The sequence below is a fragment of the Camarhynchus parvulus genome, chromosome 14 (assembly GCF_901933205.1).
Source record: "Camarhynchus parvulus chromosome 14, STF_HiC, whole genome shotgun sequence".
Classification (NCBI taxonomy): domain Eukaryota; kingdom Metazoa; phylum Chordata; class Aves; order Passeriformes; family Thraupidae; genus Camarhynchus; species Camarhynchus parvulus.
Window position 1 is genome coordinate 1,692,796 of NC_044584.1, and position 13,567 is coordinate 1,706,362.

The 13,567-nt window shown below is 45.4% G+C and overlaps 1 protein-coding gene across 1 annotated transcript in view; it reads left to right on the plus strand.

Annotated features, from left to right (window-relative positions):
- C14H16orf71 (chromosome 14 C16orf71 homolog) overlaps positions 1–13,567 on the plus strand; it is an 88,250-nt gene that overhangs the window by 47,717 nt on the left and 26,966 nt on the right. Inside the window, exons 12-14 of the mRNA XM_030958418.1 lie at positions 3,606–3,734; positions 6,917–7,111; positions 8,318–8,493. Coding sequence (XP_030814278.1) covers positions 3,606–3,734; positions 6,917–7,111; positions 8,318–8,493 — 500 coding nt within the window. The remainder of the gene's footprint in view (positions 1–3,605; positions 3,735–6,916; positions 7,112–8,317; positions 8,494–13,567) is intronic.

The window sequence follows — 13,567 nt, forward strand, 5'->3', positions numbered from 1 at the left end:
AAACAGCAATAATCACAAATGCAAGGTTGCAGTCAAACTTAATATATGCAAGAAGTCCAGTGCTGCCCTTGTTATATTATAAATCCCACAGGAATTATATGCCACCTCTCACAAAGGAGTGGACCCCACACTTCAAATCATCATGCTGAGGGTTCTTTGCTGTGTCAGTCAGGAAATGCATAATTTTGCAAATCGAACTCTACAAATTCCCTCTTTTCTGCTTGTTCTGTGATCAAGCCTAAGGAATAACAATGTCTCTGCCCATAATATTTTGTAGAATGAATCAAACCTATTTATGAAATACTACAGCCCAAATAGCCAGATATTTGGAGCATGTTGCTAAGTGACCATTAAGGAGTTAACAGCAGCAACCACTGCTCCAATGTGAAAATCATCCCTTCAATTGAGACTCCAGATAATCTTAGAGTGACTTATGGTACATCCACTTATGGTGGATGGTACCACCTATCAGCTGAGTTACAACTGCTCTGGTTTTAGCCCAGCCCAGCTGCAGGGCAGAATGATTTTGTGATAAGCCTCTTCCCTGAGTTTAAATTAAGTTTCTCTGTCTCAGGAAAAGATGACTCAGAGCACCCAGATATTGGAGTTCCTATGGCTCAGTGGTGAGCTGGATCTTGTTATGCCATTGTAATTTATCTATTTGCTTGAGCCCTATAGTAATTACATCTGGATTTAGCAGTCTTAATCTGCCCTTCATTATTTCAGATTGCTGTCTTTTGCCCTGGCAAGATTTCAGGCTCACCTGCTGCTGCTGCAGGAGGAGAAGTCCCTGGTGAGCCCCGCAGGCACTGCCTGGTGCTGCTGCTGAGGAAGGAGAATGCCACACATCACATCCCTGCCCTGCTGACAGGTAATGCCCTGCCCAGCAGCCTGCCAGGGAGGGTTTGCATTGCAGGGTGCTCCACATCAGCAGTCCAACCCCAGCTGTACAGGGCAGGGAATATTTATTGGGAATATCAAGGCCTGCTCATGTTGCTGTAGGAATCTCCAGACCGAGGTGTGAATCAGTCACTACTGCGCATCCAACAGAGCTGCCTGGCCTTTGCCAGTTGTTTGATCTTTAGCTCTGGAGTCCTCTTGAACTTAAAATCACCAAGTAGTTCCTGGTGGAAGGGGCCTCAGAAGGTCTCTCATCCAGCATCCCACTCAGCAGAGCATCAGCAATGAATTCCCTCAGGATGCTCAGGGCTTTTTTTCTGTCAGGTCTTGAAAATCTGAGATTCTCCTGCCTCCCTGGGCCTTTGTTCCATCATTATGGGAAATGTTTTTCCTTTATGTGAAGTTGTAACCTCCTGTTTGGATTTGTGAGCCTTGTCCCCAGACACTTCAAAGCTGGGCCTGACTTTGGCATCTCACACCCAGTGCATGGAGGTGCTGTTGGGGCTGTCCTGCTCAGAGTCAACAGTTGGATTTCAAGGATCCTTGTGGGCCCTCCCAGCTCAGGACTTGCTGGGATTTTATGGCCTCAATCACCTCCTCTCAGAAACTCTTTTTGCCCAGAGAGGTAGGGTGCCAAAATCCAGCTGTGCCTCTGAGCCTGAGGGCAGCATCTGATCCTATCAACCTGAGCTTTGAGTCCTGCATCCTTGTGACTTCCAAGCACACCAAAGTAACTCATTTTCTGTGGAAGGACTGCCAAAACCCAGCCAAGCTGCTGCCTTAAATCTTCTTACTTGAGTTTCTGTTTTCTTAAGGATCAGTTGACATGGACCTCAAGTGGGGAAGATCAGAGGCAACAGCAGTGGTCAGGAGGGAACAGAAATCCTGCCCTGCCCCTTCCCAAGAGGGATCACTGTGGGTGACCCTTCCATTAACACCATCCCACACTGCCCATCATGGAGACATTCATCCCCAGCCCAATTGTTTCCTTTAATTTATCCACAATAGGAAAGAACATTTAGAGGTTTGGGAGGGGGGGAAACAATGACAATTCAAATAGTCCTGGGCTTTTTCTCTTGAGACTATCACAGAATGTTCTGAAAACATGTGCAGACACAGAGGATTAATCATGGCACAGTAATTACAGCCCCGTGTCACCTGCTGCCTCTGCACCCAGGGAAAGTTGCTCATTAAAAAGTGCAGTTTCTGCAGCTTCCCTCAGTGCCACAGATGATGTTTTGTGTTCATGTTTTGCACGGGGAAATTTCCACTAGAAATACATAAGGGGGGCTGGAATGAAGGGTAGTCTGGAAAGGTAAAATATTTTCCCTCATGCTAGAGAACTCAGGGTTTTCCCCTTTGTTTGTGACAGATTTTGCAAATGCCTCTTTCCATGTGTTCTGTGCTATTTTCATCAGTCCTGTACTGCAGAAAGACACCTTAGTCCATATTCCAGAGCCCTGGAGAGGGGAAGCTGATATTCTTTCCCCACAAGCTTTGGATTAGCCTCTGGGAAGTGCAGCATAGCACTGAGATTGGAGTAGGGTAAATACCTCACTAAGAAATTCTGCATTTGTAATCAATAAGAAAAGCAGTTTCCCCTTCAGGGTCTCGAATGCTGTTCAATTTTCAAAGCAAGTTAAAACTTGACAAATACTCCTGAAACAGAGCAGATAAATTGGTGGGATCTGTGTCCTGAGGTCCAAACACCACACATTTTTGTCCAAGCTTTGCTTTCTGCCATGCCCTGAGTTTGAATAAACAACAGGCAATACTGCTGGGACAGTGATGACCCATTTTTGGTGCCTCATGCCTTTTGAATTTTGAGGAGCAGGTGATTGTGAGTGGTACATTTGACATCCAAGCTTTGCCATCAGCCTCTAACACCAATAATCCATTTCCCATGCTCCACTACAGTGAATTTTTGACAGGTTTCTACGGTAGGAAGCAATCAAATGTGTACAAAGTAATTTAAAAAATAACAAGCCTTTAAAACTGTGGTCTGAAACATTATTACAGAAGGCTGAACTAATTGTTGTGGAAATGTACTGTATGCAACACCTTAATGCACTGCCTGTGCACAGCCCAGCTCTTTAGAGGGAGAATGGGAGCTGAGAGATTGTGGCTTTAAGCACTTAGTGTCTGTAAAAGTGGTGTGGAATGGGATATTTTCCAGGCTGGAAATCACAGGAGCAGAACATGATGTCTCTGTTCAGGTCTGTCACCCAGCAATACCTCCCTGCCCATGAGGGCCCTGTGGGATGCAGGACTTTGGCCTCATGCCTGGATGTGTGAGACACCTTGAGGGCCTCCACGTGAGCACTGGGCTCAGATCTGGGACTCTTCCTAGTGGACACCACCTTATTTAAGATATTTATTCAAATTCAGGAGCTCTGTGGCAGCATCTGTGCACTTGTTCCACGTTTCAGTTCCCAGCAGAGTTAGAAGGGGATAGAAACAACTGGGTGCTGCTGAAAAAGAAAAAGCTGTGGGCCAGCCTCTGTTTTCAAGAGCTCCTTGCCCCTTTTTAAGTGGCCCATGTGATTTTGGGGAGAGGGGATGGTTCAGCTGTGTGTGGTGTCTGGGGTAAGCTCAGGCTGCAGTGGAGCTGTGACCAGTGACTCAAACATTTGACAGCAGAGTGTTTTCATGTCAGACTGAGCAGAGCTCAGCATTGCTCACATCTGCTGCTGTTCTGAGCGCAGGGCTGATGGAGGAGCTGGCAGAGGCAGGCCCTGGCAGCGGGCACAGCCTCCCCCCTGCAGCTGCTGGAGAGGAGCCGTCGCTGTGCTTCCATGGGGCTCCGTACGCCGCGGCGGCGCTGCACAGCCTGGGTACGTCAGGGGCTCCAGGAGCACACACTGGGACTGCTCTGGGCTGGGAGGGACCTCAAACCTCATCTTCTTGGTGGCCAAGAAGGCCAGTGGCATCCTGGCCTGCATGAGTGTCTCGGTTTGGAAAGACAGGTGTCTGCTAGGGAAAGCAGGAGCCTCTCCAAAATGGAGAATGTGAACCCTCCCCACACCTCTGAATTGCTCTAAATTTTAAATTAAGGGGCTCTCAGGCAAAAATATGGGGGTAGGAAATAACACTTCTTTAATAGGGAAGAAAATAAAAAGATAAAATAAACAGTGCAGTACACTAGAACAACACTGACAGAGTCAGAACACAACCTGACACCCTGTGGGTCAGGGTGCTGGCAGCAGTCCCATTGGAATTGTGGCTGCAGCCCTCCTGCAGAGTCAGGTGTGGTTCTGCTGGAGCAGGGATCCTGGAGAAAAGGTGCAGTCTTCCTGTGAAGATCCAGTGGAAGAAGAGGCAGCTGCTCTTCTGGGAAATCCAGTGGAGAAGCCGTGCAGTTATTCCAGGATCTCCAGATTATATCCAGGTAGCAATGCTTGGCTCCTCCCTCTGGGCTCGCATCTCCCAATGGGATGCTGTAGTTCTTATCAGCCATGCAGTGACATTCAATAGCTGCTATCAGCAGATGTCCCCTCCCAAGGGAAGAGTGGTTGTGATTACTCAGAGAGAGATAAGGCAAACTGCCCACTTGGCAAAAGACAACTGCCATGCAGATGGTAATAGAATACATCTTGCCTTGCAACATGGAACAGTTAGGAATGGTGTGGCTAGCAGGAGCAGGGAGGTCATTCTGCCTCTGTACTCAGCCCTGGTGAGATCCCATTTTGAGTGCTGTGTCTAGTTCTGGCCCTTCAGTTTGGGAAGGATGTTGAGATGCTCGAGCACATCCAGAGGAGGCAACAGGGCTGGTGAGGGGCTGGGAACACAAACCCTGTGAGGGATGTTTGAAGGAGCTGGGGCTGTTTAGCCTGGAGAAGAGGAGGCTCAGAGGTGACCTTATTGCTCTCTACACCTTCCTGAAGGCAGGCTGCAGACAGGTGGGGTTGGTCTCTGCCACCGGGCAGCACTGACAGAACCAGAGGACACAGGCTCAAGCTATGTCAGGGAAGGGACAGGTTGGATATTAGGAAGAAATTTTTCACTGAAAGAATAATAAATTACTGGGATGCTCTTCCCAGGTAGGTGGTAGAATCACCATCTCTGGATGTGTTTAAAAAAAGACTGGACATGGCACTTGGTGCTATGGTCTAGTTCAGGTGTGAGGGCACAGGTTGGACTTCATGATCTTAGAGGTCTCGTCCAACCTCATTATTCTGTGATTCTGTGAACTCATTCCACAGGCAGGGATATCTGCCACTATCCCAGGTTGCTCCAAGCCCTGTCCATCCTGGCCTTGGACACTTGCAGGGATGGAGCAACCACACTACCAAGGATTTTCCTGGATAAAACCATTAGGAATCTGCTGTTTGTCTGTAGGATCTCATTTACTGTTCTGTGTGGTGGTGTTTGAGGGTCCCCAAGATGAGGGAAGAGATGAGAATCTTGACTCCGTGTTTCAGAAGGCTGATTTATTATTTGATGAGATATATTATATTTGAAATGCTATACTAAAACTATACTAAAGAAAGAGAGAGGAGACATCAGAAGGCTAGAAAAGAATGATAATAAAATCTTGTGACTGCTCACAGCCTCAACACAGCTGGACTGGGATTGGTCATCAAGTAAAAACAATTCACATGAGACCAATCAAAGGTGCACCTGTTGGTAAACCATCTCCAGACCACATTCCACAGCAGCAGATAATTATTGTTTACATTTCTTTTCTGAGGCCTCTCAGCTTCTCAGGAGAAAAATCCTAGTGAAAGGATTTTCATGAAATGTCAGTGACAGTTCTGCTGCCAGTCAATCACAGTAACTCTCATGGAAGAATCAATGGAAATCAAAGTGAAAATACCTTTATGAAGTAAGTTAAAAGATACATGCAAAAAGAAATTATTGAAACATGACACAGTAACATCCAATTAAGCCTTAATTAAGGTAATTAGAAGATTAATAGCAAATCAATACGTATTTATTGCCATAGTTTCAAGAGAAGTCAAAATATTAAAATGAGATAAATTGTGGGCTGTGTGTAGAACTGGAATGTGCTGAAGTGATAAATGCTGGCAGGTATAGTTCTGTAGGTGCAGAAAAGGCACTTTCCAATTTCATTTTACTCAGATATTCTAAATTTCAGTTTGTACAGTTGTATTCACTGTGGTAGCTCATTCATTCAAAGCTGGGAGATTGATATGATTTCAAACAGCAAGGAAATGGGTTTTCTGTTCTTAATCTATGACTCACATGGGTGAGTCTTAAACCTCCTAGTTCTGTACACTTGGAGTAAAAAATCCCATGTTTATTTCACTAACTACATGTTGGGGGGTTTTATGTGTTCAGGAAGTTAACTTAGTTTAATTTAATTTAATTATTTGAAAATTTGGATGCCAGGGCTTTGAGTTGAAACATATTGCTCTCCAAAACCAAAGTGATTCTAAATCCTAAGGAAAAATGAAAATTAAATGCATGTCATTCACAATTCTCTAGCATGATGAAATGTTATGATGTAGGAATAAGTAAGTAAATAAATGTTTATTGCTTACATAATCATGTAGTGAATCAGTATGGAACAGAAAGGGATTTCTGATGGGCCAGGGATTCTCCAGGCTGTGCTGTTCCCAACAGGACTGTGGATAGAAGCACAGAGTTACAGCAGTCCCCAAATTAGCTCCCAATTGTGTGCCCTGCTATGTCCTAGAAAGCAAAATGAGGTATTGATTTAATGTGAAGTCAGTCATTAGTTATCATCCCCAAACTGATGCCTTAAATCATTTTGGTATAGATCTATCAGCTCTGCCTAATGGTGTGAATAAGGATATCAAAATTACAAGGAATGTATTTGCTTTACACGGCAAAATGTAATTCCAGGGAAGGACTGGGACTAATTAGAGGGGCTTTGCTGTGTTAATATTCCTCCTTCAGGAGGATTTTCCTGAGCTGCAGTGTGAGGATACAGTGAAATTCTGGTTGGGATTTATACAATTCCTTCACAGTAAAAAGCCTGAGCTGTGTTTTCATGGGGTAACAGTTTTGTTTTGATGCTCTCCCTGGACAGGAGGAAACCTCAGCGTGGTGCCAGAGCCCCATCCCATCCCTCTGGATTTCCTGTGCCACCGAGCTTTTGCTGCTGAGCCCGGCATGGAGCAGGTGGTGATGCTGACTCTGGTGGGAATGCAGGCTCTGAAGAGTGCTGGGGAGCTCCTCCAGCAGATCCTGCTGCCCCCCCTCAGGGATCAGCCTCAGAGTGCAGGTAACCCAGCTCTGGGCAGGGCTGGAGACCTTGGGCAGGAATGTTTGTTCTTTTTAGCATAGCAGGAACATCATGGGAAATGTGGTGAAGAGGCCTCAGGAAGAATGGGTTTCTTTGTTACCCGCCTAGAGAGCTGAAGAATTTCTCTTGGTTTGTTATGGGCAGTCACAAACAGCTCAGGTGGGCATAATTTGCTTCAGAGAGCATCAAATGAGTTCCAAGTAATGCTTGGGCTTGCAGAGCTTTTATGTAACACAGAGCACCGTGTCCCTCCCTGAGCAGGGGGAGGTAAGGCTGGGCTGGAAGTGGGACAGGAATTTGGCAGTCCCAGCTCTGTTCTGTGACTGCAGTGACAGCCTGGGTGAGCAGAACCAAGGCCCCTCACGCTCTGGTTCCCCTGCGGGAGGAGCAGTGAGGCTGTCCCCACACTGGCTGCTCACATGTGCATGAAAAGGGCTGTCAGGCCCTAGGCAGGACAGGGATTTATGTAATTTCATGTGCAGGTTGCACTGAAGTGTGATAACACAGGAGCTGTAGGCACAAAGATCTCGGAGTCTGCCTGTCTTACACTGTGTTGTATCTGACTCTCCCAATACTGTGTTGAAATACTGCTTAAAATCCTATGAGGTTCTGTATCCGAGATCTGAGCCAACAGAAACTTCCATCACTCGTGGACTGAGCCCTAAATACCTTCCTACATAGTCAGAAGACAACTTTACAACCCCAACAACACTGAAACTACTTTAGAGACAAGTCAGCATTCTGCTGTAGTTTGTTATTCTTCTAAACATTGCTTAAAGTGTTCTGAGAGGTGCTAAAGGATCCATAATTATGGATTATGCTGTGCCAAGCCACGTTGTTATCAGTGTACTCTCAGTGATTCCCTTTCCACTCTCCTCCATTAGCTGTGCTCTCTAATCAAATCATGGCACTTGCTCCCTGTGGCTCCCTGTTGATTTCCCAGATAGCCCTTTTTTTGTTCTTCACTCTAATGGCATTTCTTAGAATTTGCATCTCATGGGTTTTCCCAGTATATTCCTATATTTGCATTACAGTCCATTCTGGATGAAACAGAAGTCAGAACAGCATTGGAACTTGCGCAGGGAAAAAATCCACGTGAAATAAAATGTTTGTGTCCAAAAGAAAGCACAACTTCTACAAAACACAAACTGCTGCCTGGTGCTAAAAACATTTTTCTTGATTCAGGACTCGAGCTGCTGGGCCTGAAGTGGCTGCCCCACCTCACTCGGTGCCAGGCCAGGGAGGTGACCCCTTTTGAGGCTGGGGACACTCACTGGCAGAGCAGCCTGGGCACGCTGACGTCCAGCCCCGTCCTGGTGTGCGCGCTCCGCGGCATCGACGCCTTCCAGGCCCTGGGAGCTGCCCTGCAGGGATGGACACGGGGCAGGGACAGGCTCAGCACAGCTGACAGCCTCCCACAGGCACTCATGGCCTTGACCCCAGAGGTGACCTTCAGACAAGCCATCCTCTTCTTCACAGAGGCGGATTTGGTAACTGGTAAGGCACGTTTTTAGTGTTTGTGTTCTCCTCCTCAGCTGTAGGGGGTGTGGGAGTTGATTGAGCTTGGACAAAGGAATCCAGTGCTGGGGGTTTTCTCAGGCACAGGAGAATGTAATAATATGGGGGTAAATTCTGTGCTTGGCTGAATTATGGTGAGGCTATGAACCCAGCAGGAGCCAGTGACGTCACCCACAAGGTGGCTTTTTTAATTAATGTGGCTGTGCTTGGCCTGGTGCCCTTTCTGATGATCTTGAGGTACTCCATAAGTACTAATTAGATATCAGAGCAATTGGCAAGATCAGTAAATAATACCATGCATTTTAAACCCTTTCTGTAAGAGAAACTGAAGAACATAGCCCAAGAGCTCTCACACCTAAATGTGGGCCCCTAATTGTGGTGCCAGACTTGCAGCTTGATGCCTCAGCCTTGCCCTGTGCTCAAGGAGATTGAAGGTGTGACCAGTCTGTAAGAAAACAGATTTCTTGAGAATTTCTTTTTATCCTGGAGGAGAATGAAGAGAGGAATGGAGACCTTTGCTGTCAAAAGCTTCTCAGAGTTCAGTGATGTGTGCCAGCATCGATCTTTCAGCACAGTAAATTTGATAGTTTCCTCCTGTAGCAGGAAATGTATAGCCATGCCTCTTAAAACTAAATCACTGTGCAGACTGTGGGGTTATTGATACTGGATGGTTTAGAGCAGCAGAATACAAGCTCCCACTGTTTTCTTTTAATGTGAAATATTCAGAGAAGAATTGGGGCTGCCTGACTCCTCTCACCCAGAGAGAAACAGCTCTGAGCCCTGACAGTTTCTGGCAGGGAGCTGGAACAAGATGGTCCCTTCCAACCCAAGCCATTGTGGGATTTTATGATTACTCAGAGGCAGAGAGAAATCAAAGATTGTGGTAACACCATGTATCAGCTGAAGGGGAGGGATGCAGTCCCATAAGTGCATTCGTGCTTTGAATTTACAGCCCTTCCTTTATCTTTCCTTGGGGAAGAAAAGTCCTTTGTCATCAACACAAACTTAGCCACTTGTGTCAAACCCACTGTGCCTGCATAGTGTGCAGTAACAAATTTGCTTTGCTGAATACCATGAAGAAGGATTTGTCTGGGAAAAGATCCTGGGTTTAGGCTCACAAGTTTGATTTGTCAGTGAACTATGGGGGTGTCCTCTGTGGGACTGGTGAGCAAGAAGCGGAGCCTTCAGAAGAGAAGGCATCAGACATCCCAAAGTGGTGCCTAAAACGCTAAAGAGTTCATGCACTGCAGCCCTTAATTAAAGTTATCTTGAGATGGAAAGGCAGGATAAGAGGAAAGCAGAGCTGTGAGCTCAGTTTATTGAGGGAGGTTGTAATGGCAGTGCCAGCCTTTTGCACCAAAGCCACTGTGAGGAACAAAAGAGAACAGCTGAGGCCAAACTTCAGCATCCTGCACTGTCTCTTTTATAAGGTAATTCCATTTTTTCCTTGTATTTTTATTCTTGTGGGAGAAATTGAGATACCTGTGCTCAAGAACAATATTTTGTAGCAGGTTGAACATCTGCTCTGCTAAATAAAATTACTTTTGTCACCCTCCTGCCCCAAACATTGAAGGTTTCCCATCTTGAATCCATAAAAATACCTGTCCTTCCTTCTCCAGATGCAGAGCACCGCCCTGCTGGGAAATTCCTGCCACCACCCAGCAGGAGCTCCAGGACTGAAGGGAAGACCACAGGTAAGCACCAGCTGCCTCTTGAAAAAAAAAAACCAAGTTATTTTAGACTCTTAAACAGATTGAAGAAAACTGTGTGTCTTCTGTCAGAGCCATTGAAATGGGATTAGTAAACCTTTGGTTGGACATCCTAATCCCAGGCAGTTGGGGAGGAAAGGCCAGCTGGGTCCCCCTGGGGCGGGGGAAGGTGTGAGTATTGTCACATTTCCTCTCCACAGTCCTGAGAACCACCTGCTGAGGGATGGTGTGCAAAGTCAGCTGGAAAAGTAATTAATGTCAGCTCTTTAGTAGCTTTTTTCAGGTGTAGATCCCAGAAATGATGATTTTCATGATGTTTTAGAGAGATGAAATCAGAGCAGAAGGTGCATTTCCTGTGTCTCTGTCATTTACATCCCAGTGCTGCCCAGGTCACCATGGGATTCACAGATCCTGAAAATCCTTTAAGGTAACTCCAGCACTAAGGAAAAAAAGCTGGTGCTGGGAGGATAAGCTAAAAAGTTATGAGATAAGGCAAGGACCTTAGGGCTGGTTCCACCTGTTATTTGTGCTCTTATTGTTGCAACAAACATGTGGAAAGAGAAAGAGAGCTCATTAGGAAAAAACAATCTCTTTGGCTAAATACCTTCCAGATACATAACTATGGAAAATAGATAGATATGGATCAACAGTAATAATAATAAAAAAAAGGTAATTCTGTTTTGACAAACAGATTTTAGTTTTTTCTTATCTACCTTGCATGTTACAGTGGCTAAATTTGCCAGTCACTGGAAAAGGAAGTCTTTTATCAGTCTGATGCAGGATTCCCCTCACTGTGCCCTAGATCTTGATAACTTCTCAATTCTCATGTGCCTGAAATGCCTTGGTTGTGCTCATCTCCAGGTCACTGCAGGTTTTGCATTAAATTGAAGGGAACATTTTCTGTTGGCTCTTGTCCTAAGTTCTGATTCCCCAGACTCCTTTCATCCTGCTCTGCTCTCCTGGAGAACCACTGGAGCAGCCACTCCTGGCTGGCTGGGGAAGTGCCAGGGAGGTTTTATCAGCAGCACTCAGGATCCACAGCACCTCTTTGTTTCTGAGGGAACATCAAACAAAGCACCAGAAACAGGGCAGCATCTGAGCTGACTGTGGAATATTAGGAGCACAGATAGGTTTAAAACCACTGTTAACCACTCCCTGAAATCCCAGAAAAGGTAACCAAGATCCAGCATGATTTAGGGTCACTGTCGTATTTTCTGAAAAATCCCTTCTCCAGGATTTCTTCTCCTGGGAAGCTGAGAAGCCTCAGGGAAAAATGAAAACAATAATTATCTGATTGCTTCTCCTGTGTTTTGCTGCTTTGGAATGTGGTTTGGACATTGTTTACCAACTGGTCATTGTTTGATTGGTTTCATGTGAATTGTTTTTACTTAATGACCAATCACCATCAGTTGTGTTGGACTCTGAGGGGTCAGTCACAAGTTTTCATTATCATTTTTGTTAAGCCTTGTGTCTGTATCCTTTCTCTTTCTTTAGTATAGTTTAGTATAGCATTCTTTAATATAGTATAATATCATAAAATAATAAATCAGCCTTCTGAGAACATGGAGTCAGATTCCTCATCTCTCACCTCGTCCTGGGGATCCCTGCAAACTCAGCAATTTAGGACCTGCAGCCCTGCTCAGCCTGTGCTCCTGGGATTACCAGAGAAGGGGGAAAAGTGACCCCTCCCAGGGTGTCCCAGGACATCTGAAAGCAATCCATCCATGTCCCATTGTTACACCCTAAAATATCAGTGTGTAATATTGGCTGCTTTATGTAGAGATGATAGCACAATTCTCAGGTTGTCTCAGAGCACACCAAACTCACTCAAATCTGCTTCTCTCCTGTAGTGGGTGAGAGCTGGAGGTGCCGAGCAGAATCCCTGTTCTCCTTCCTGCAAGCAGGTAAGAGAAGAGCAAATGGAGAAATGTCCTTTGAAAGGGCTTGGTGGAACTAAATCATCTGAATGCAGCAACCCAAAATAAGCAAAAAAAGGATGATACCAACATTTTCCTTAGACTGGAATCCAGCATGCCAGATGTGGTATCTGCTCGAGTTCCCACTTATTTGAAGTCAGACCTATCTGAACTATTATCTGTAAATAGCATATAAACTAAACTCTATTTTCAGTTAGGCTATGAAATCAAAACCTATGTAATAATTTTTTGGGGAAGGCAAAAAGGAAAGGATTGTGAAGAATGGATCTAAAAATATTACAAAGTAGAGAAACGTAATAAAGACCAGGAAAGGCTCTGAGCAGCCAGAACTGGAAATCAGGCAGGTTTGAGCGTTGCCAAACAGGTCCCTCTGCTCATTCATGATCAGCAGAGATTGTTCCATTGGTAATTAGTGGTATTTTCTCTAGTCCTTGTTGCTTGTAATTGCTGAGGAGAGAAAGCCAGCTCTGGGTGACAAGGTGTCTGACCAAACCAAGCTGGCAATCCTCCTGAAGTGTCTCAAATCCCTAAATATGCAGCAGGTAGTGACTCACACAGCAGAAGAATGAGAATATCTGCCAGAAACCTTGCAGATGGTGAGGAAAACATCTGGAGGCCCCTGAGTGCTTACATAACACACAGGGGTGAGGTTGCTGAGGTGGAGCCCAGCAGCTGCCTGCACTTCCAGGCTGTTGCTATGGAACCTTTCTGTTCAGGAATGATGTGAGGAAAACAGCACATCTGTAACAGGAGGGCTCCCTGCAGCACAAGGGTTAAGTTTCCATATCAAGTGGGGAGGAAATCATCTTGGATTTTATTTTTGATCCTGTGTTTCTGTGCCACGTCCTGCTTGTCACCTGGAAATAACAGCATTAAGTTGGAGGTAGCCTTGTTGATGCTTTGCTGCATTGACATCTGTGTAATTAGTACTGGGGTGTACAGAAACAGAAAATGACATGTTTTGTACCCAAACAGATCAGCTTGGATCAGTCTCAGCAGCCTGTAGGATGTTCCCCTGTGCTCCTGCTGATTGATGTGGTTCAGCACCAGCAGTTCCTGGGCCTCACAGACTGGTTCTGACACTGCACTTGCCAATAAATCTCCAGAAGATGTTATAAGGATAAAATATTAACTATACTCTTGGTAGCAAGTACTTTAGCAAGACTAAACATTTGAAAATGCTGTCATTTAAAAACGGAATTTATGTATTTTCTGCCTTTAAATCCATTTTCATCAGACAGCAAAGCTTGCTTGGTCTGGTTTGTTTTCTG